Source organism: Podarcis bocagei, assembly GCF_964188305.1.
Source record: "Podarcis bocagei genome assembly, chromosome: 6".
NCBI classification, from domain to species: Eukaryota; Metazoa; Chordata; class Lepidosauria; order Squamata; family Lacertidae; genus Podarcis; species Podarcis bocagei.
Window position 1 is genome coordinate 75,178,820 of NC_138130.1, and position 6,746 is coordinate 75,185,565.

At 41.8% G+C, this 6,746-nt stretch overlaps 1 protein-coding gene across 2 annotated transcripts in view; it reads right to left on the minus strand.

Moving 5' to 3' along the window:
- The window catches only part of CFAP44 (cilia and flagella associated protein 44), a 44,762-nt gene extending 38,259 nt beyond the window's left edge, over positions 1-6,503 (minus strand). The window contains exons 1-5 of one of the 2 annotated variants that reach the window (XM_081198864.1): positions 6,383-6,503; positions 5,394-5,471; positions 2,608-2,688; positions 1,604-1,781; positions 420-582 (exon numbers count right to left, since the gene is read on the minus strand). In XM_081198864.1, coding sequence (XP_081054990.1) covers positions 420-582; positions 1,604-1,781; positions 2,608-2,688; positions 5,394-5,471; positions 6,383-6,422 — 540 coding nt within the window. In that variant the 5' untranslated portion in view covers positions 6,423-6,503. Of the gene's footprint in view, positions 1-419; positions 583-1,603; positions 1,792-2,607; positions 2,689-5,393; positions 5,472-6,382 lie in introns of those variants that run through there. The other variant, XM_081198863.1, reaches the window with a different exon arrangement.
- Between the last annotated feature and the right edge of the window lie 243 nt (positions 6,504-6,746).

The window sequence follows — 6,746 nt, forward strand, 5'->3', positions numbered from 1 at the left end:
CTCAACCCCCATACTGTGTTCCACCAAGACTGCAAGTCTTTCAAAGTCTAAGGACAGAGAGAGAGGTGTAATAGCTTGGGAAAACAGTGTCCACTTTGTTAGAGCTTTTCTGTAATCCAAGATACCTTGTTACTGCCTGCATAACATTTGAAACCAGCAGTAGCCTAAAATGAATGAATATCAATAGGACAGCCTAGTAGGTATGCTGCTATTATAAAATATATATTTATCTCACACAGTACAAAATTAACTCAAGTCTTAGATAAGGGCAATAGCTAAACGCACTACCTAATGTGTGAAGAACCGGCCAAAATATTTCTCAGATTGAGAGATTCTCATAATCCAAGAGTCCTGTTTATTTTGCTACCAAGGAAGATCTCAAGCAATATACCTTACAAGATAAAACAAAAATGCCATACCGTGATTACTCCAATCCCTCCACCGCATGTGCTTCGGAGATATTTCTGAGATTTCATTAGCAAATTCAGCAGTACGAGTTGGTTGCCAGCTATGTAGAGGAGAGTGTAACTATCCAACATCTGAATGTTTGCCCGTCTAGTGCAGTCATAGCCGAAAGAGTGACTGAAGAACACTCACTAAGGAAAAGTGATGCCATCACGGGGTTTATTTTGACCATGTAATAACACTACCACCAATAAAAATCCAGAGGTCTCCTGAAAAGTGCAATGCACTGTATTGTAATTGTATTGGGAACACAATAGGGGCTTTTTATATAAATGAGAGAAAAGAGCTGAAGCTCTAGAAAAAATGTAGCCCACCCATCCTTTTAAAAATTTCAGGCTTAACCATATTGCCAATGTAGGTCCCTGTGGCCCTCAAGTACTGTGCAATTTCTAAATGTTTTCTATTAAAGAAAAGGCAAAAGATCCCTTACATAACAGAGAGAACAAAACACAGCAATAGTGCAGGCTTTGTTATTTTGCCAATCTGTTGGGAAATACTGGGGAGGATGTAAAATTTCTCACTAGTATGGCCTTATTATATTGTTACAGGCCACTCCAATCCCTGCCAAGCCATGCACGGGATTCCAGAGGTCTTGGCCCTCAACCAGGGTCTGTGCTCCTTTGGAAAACTGAAGAGGTAGTGGAGGCTGTCGTAGCTTTAAGAAATATGATTTATTCTCATATTTACACCTGAGTTTAAATGGAGGTAGCCCAGATCTTACAGCATGGTCGTCTAAAGAGGGTCTTGTTCCACCCCACCCCACCCCACCCCACCCAGCAGTGCAATGATGGAGACAGAGGCCTCTCTATCAGCCTGCCTTCAGTCAGTCAAGATGGATCTGTCTTTTCTCTCTCTCTCTTCCTAGCACATCTTGCTAAAAACAGTCTTTTCCTGTCACCTCACACCCAGTTAACCTGGCAACCTTTCAAATCTCCAGTCTCTGTTCACACCTCAGGGCAGGAGGAAAGGACTGTTCTCTTGCATTGCCAACGACTCTCAATTGTTTCTTAACAATGGCCAGGTCGTTTTTTTCCCGTATTGGCTAGTACACAAATTCCTCTGCAGCTTGTATTTCTCCCTTCATATCCCAAATAATCAAAATCCTACCATTTATTAATTTATTAGCAAAAGTGGATACATGAGACTGAGCATGTCAAGCGGAATGCCAGAATCTGGAGTCACAAATGGTAGTGCACACAACTCCTCATAGTTATAGTAGAAGTTTTCAGAGATTTTCTTCTCTACCTTTACTTTCTTCTTCTTCACCGGTTCTGGAGGCTTTTCAAGTTGTATTGGCTCCACTTCCTCTTCCTCTTCTGGATTTCAAAAACATCAACAATAATTTTATAAATGCACACAGACACCACTTTTCAGTCTGCAAAGGCTGAAAATAAGAAGAAAGGCATATAATTTTCAGACAGACAAGATAGTAGCATTTGTGGCCAATTATAAAGTGACGATTGTCACCTTTGGGCTGAAGGACAGGACATTAAATAAATAAAACTCAGAGCTAGCATGGCCACTGTGGTCAGTTTTTAAACACAGAGTTTGAGCTGTCCTGTAAGCAATATCTTGCAATCAAGAATTCCATCCTGCCCAAATCCCCAAAGTTAGTTCTATATTTAATCTGATCACCGCTGCATCTGATCACTCACACTGGCCAGAGTAGAAGGCATGGGGAGTGTGTCAATTCTTTCTTTCTTTCTTTCTTTCTTTCTTTCTTTCTTTCTTTCTTTCCTTCCTTCCTTCCTTCCTTCCTTCCTTCCTTCCTTCTCTTTCTTTCTCTTTCTTTCAGCTGTGCTAGCTGCGGGCTAACACAACTGAGGAGCTCATGGATCAGGATCCTCAGAGCTGTGGACTCAGTGGACCTAAGGCCTTCAACCTCCTACCCAAAAACCATAATGCCCCATTTCAGACTCACCACTGGCTCCTACCAGTGGGAGAACTGGCACCAGCAGCCTTCCACTTGCTAGGGGAAAGCTTGGGACTCCATGGAAAAACCTATAATCACCATCAACACTTCTCTTTGCCAGCGGGGGCTGGTGAGAAGGCAACTAGGCGCCATCCTAATCCTACCCCATCCATCAACATGGAGGCAGTAGGAATGCTCTGTCAAACCCAAAGATTGCTAGCAATACTTGCCTTCATCACCATAGCCTTCACTGCCTTCTTCATCTTCAAAAAGCTTTTCTTCTTCCTGAATTACATGAGACGGGGTCTTTTCTGCACACAGAAAATTATGTTACTTTCCACTCTGCTTTATTTAAATACATATGCTATAATGTTTTCCCTGTTTCCCTAAAATCAAATAATTAACTGATATCAGAAGAGCCATCTGTATCATGGAGCAGAAGGTTAAATTACAAGATGCAATTAATGCTAACGCAGGTAAGGGCTAAAGCAGTGACAAAACAAACTCCCAACAGGGGCTGCCCATAAAATGTGCCACACTGTGAAACCAAATGCTCTACCAGCTGAGCTGCTTTACTCAAGCAGCTGCTAGGTTTAGGACCTGGAGAATATAAACTTTTTTTTTGGAGGAAATTCCTAAAAGAAGAAAAGTATAATTTTAAATTAGATAAATGAATAGATAATTAACATACTGCATATATTCTGGCCATGCCCAATAAGAAGATATTTCTGGATAGCAGTATTAATGGAAACTGAGAGTATAACAGGTTATGCCTTAGCAGTAAACCCACTTTTAAGATACATAAAAGATACTGTCCTTTCAGAAGATGGAAAAATGATAAAGTACCTATTAACTGAAGTTTAGGTTGCATACACACCATATGTTTAAGGCACATGAGCTCCACCAAATAATCAAGGCAATGGTAGTTTGTTAAGGGTGCTAGGAATTGTAGCGCAGGGCGGGATAAAACTACAGTTCCCAGGATTCTTTGGGGAAAGTCGTGGTTTTAAATGTATGGTGTATGCATAGCCTTAGTTACAACTGGAGGGAAACTGATGCTCCTACACTAGATGCATGTTGGAACAAAAGATCTTAATTTCACATACAACCTCATAGGGTCTGAATTGGAGGGAAAGGACCAGGAGCAAGACCTTAAGGTCATATTAGATAGCTCAATGAAGATGTCAACCCAGTGTGCAGTGGCCATAAAGAAGGCAAATTCCATTCTAGGGGTCATTAGGAAAGGAATTGAAAATGAAACTGCCAATATCATGAATGCTGCTATACATATTGATCAGGCTTCCTCAAACTTGGCCCTCCAGATGTTTTTGGCCTACAACTCCCATGATCCCTAGCTAGCAGGACCAGTGGTCAGGGATGATGGGAATAGTAGTCTCAAAACATCTGGAGAGCCGAGGTTGAGGAAGCCTGATATTGATGGTGTAACCACATCTGTACACAATGAGTACCATGTACAGTTCTGGTTGCCTCATGTCAAAAAGGATACTGAAGAGCTGGAAAGGGTTTAGAAAAGTATGCATGGCATGGAGAAAGTGAAGAGAGAAAAGCTTTTCTCCCTCTCTCATAACACTAGAACTCAGGGACATCCAGTGAAGCTGGATATTGGAAGATTTAGGACAGATAAAAGAAAGTACTTCAAGCAGCGCATTGTCAAATCACTCCCCCAGGAGGCAGTGAAGGCCACCAACTTGGGTGGCTTTAAAAGAGGACTGGACGAATTCATGGAAGAGAGAGCTATTAAGGGCTACAAGCCATGATAATGCTCTGCCTCCACATTTGGAGGCAGCAGTGCTTCTGAGTACTAGTTGCAGGAAACCACAAGAGAGGAGAGTGCTGGTGTGCTCATGTTCTGCTCCCTGGTTCTCCACAGGCATCTGGTTGGCCACTGTGAAAACAGGATGCTGAACCAGATGGGCCATTGGCCCAGTCCAGCAGGCTATTCTAATGTTCTTATGATGTTCATGATGGCTGGATTAGAAGAGTATGGGAAGTGGTCAAAATGGTGACACAGTGGTACCTCTGGTTAAGTACTTAATTCGTTCCGGAGGTTCCTTCTTAACCTGAAACTGTTCTTATCCTGAAGCACCACTTTAGCTAATGGGGCCTCCCACTGCTGCCGCGCGATTTCTGTTCTCATCCTGAAGCAAAGTACTTAACCCAAAGAACTATTTCTGGGTTAGCGGAGTCTGTAACCTGAAGTGTATGTAACCTGAAGCGTATGTAACCCGAGGTACCACTGTATCGGCAAACATCAGTATAAGAGAAGAAAGACAATCAGATAACCAATTTATTGAAAGATGTAGCCCCTTTATTATACTGGTGCAATAAAACACAGGAAAATCCAGATCCATATAAACTGTAAAAGCACCATATATTAAAAAGCATGGGAGAGGGAAGAGACGTAAAACAGGTTATAGCATACAGTGGTACCTCAGGTTACATACGCTTCAGGTTACAGACTCCGCTAACCCAGAAATATTACCTCAGGTTAAGAACTTTGCTTCAGGATGAGAACAGAAATCGTGCTCCAGCGGCGCGGCGGCAGCGGGAGGCCCCATTAGCTGAAGTGGTGCTTCAGGTTAAGAACAGTTTCAGGTTAAGAACGGACCTCCGGAACAAATTAAGTACTTAACCCGAGGTACCACTGTAACTTTATTTCTTTATTTCTCACTGTAAAAAGATATATGTTGTATGATACAACAAAGATATATGTTGTATGATGTTTTGTAATATACTTTTTATTTGTTTATTGGTTAAATTAAATTTATATTGTTTATTGGTTAAATTTTGGGGCCCTCAGGGGCTTGAGGGCTGATTCTAAATACTGTAAGTATATAATATAAGGACCGATTCAAACTATTGACTTTTGTCCTTTGACACCTAAACATTGAACAGTAAAATTACAGAACGACCCCCTGGAAATGTTTCTCTCCCAAACACAGAAATCACTACACATTCTTATCTAGCATAATTTGAATGTGCAAGCAATACTTACCATCAGCTACCTTCTTTGCTTTTTCCTTCTGTTCCTCTGAAGGTGACCCCTTTCCTTCTTCTGAATGTTCATTCTGGCCTGCAAAGCAAAATCATAAAGTATGGTGGATCTTCCAATTGGAAGTACAGTATTGATTGGGGCAAACTGAAATGTAAATTTCTCATGCAAGTTGGCAGAATCATGCCATGCTTGCTTCATCTGTCGCAGCAGTTTTTATGTTATTGCAGTTTTATAAGAGTATATATTTAAAGTAGATGAATAAATAAGCAAATTAAGTTAATTTGAATATGCAGAGGATATCAAAAATATATCAGGAACAACAGAAAGAGGGGGAAGGAAGTCGTTTTGAAATGTTAAAATGATTGTAAAATTAGTGAAATGTGTAAACTTGAAAAGCATAAATAAAATTTAAAATAAAATAAAATGTATTTTATTGGAGACTCCTATTCCGGTTTCTTCTTCTGTCCTGGACTTCTGCATTTTCTTACCTTACAGCCTGTAGAGGGGAAGAATATTTGAAAGTTCTCTAAAACAAGAACAGAACTGCTTCAAGCAGCAGCGTTTCTACATGAGAGGAAACTCGAAAGCTAACAGCTGCTGGCAATAATGGATTGAAACCAGAAAGCGGCGTGAGCAAGCTTTCCTGTAAATTCACCAGAACACTTCTTCAACCTGGATGATGCTTTGCAAAAACGAGGGGGGATGAAGGGGCATATTGAAATTGCAGTCTGGTAAACCCCCCCCCCCGCGCACCCCACACCCTTCGGTGTCCAGCTTGAAGAACCCTGGTGACCTCGAAAGCTCGCGCACGACTTCGTGGCGCTTCAGTTTCGCCCTATAAAGGTATTTTTCCGACTGTTTCTTTAAAGTGTACCATACTAGTGGAGTGTTGCCAACGTTACTGAGAGCAAGGGGTAGTTTCGAGGGGAACCCCATGCTGGCAAGTCTGGGTAATGGCGGGAAATGGAGAGGGGAGGGAATGGGGGTACCTTTTGCGTCTTTCGCCTCCTGCTCCCCCTTCGGCTCCATGGCAGGTGTACGCCGGTTGCTAAGCAACCGAATGAAAGGCGCGCCAAGATCCCTGGGAAGTTGAGTTCAAAACCTGCTTCGGCTCAGAGCGCCTGCGCAGCAGCAGCATAGTAAGAAGTAACATCGATGAGCAGCTTGCTCTTTTTCTCCCCTCCCCCGTCCGATTACTCTAATATAATAATATACTCTGCTGTACACAATGGAGACAAAGCTACAAATATTTAAGGAATTCCAGGGGAAGGAAATATTTATTTACTTTAGTCATTGCCATTTGCAAATGTATATAACGGGTAACATCGGTTTGTCTCCGTGCGTGTGAAATCG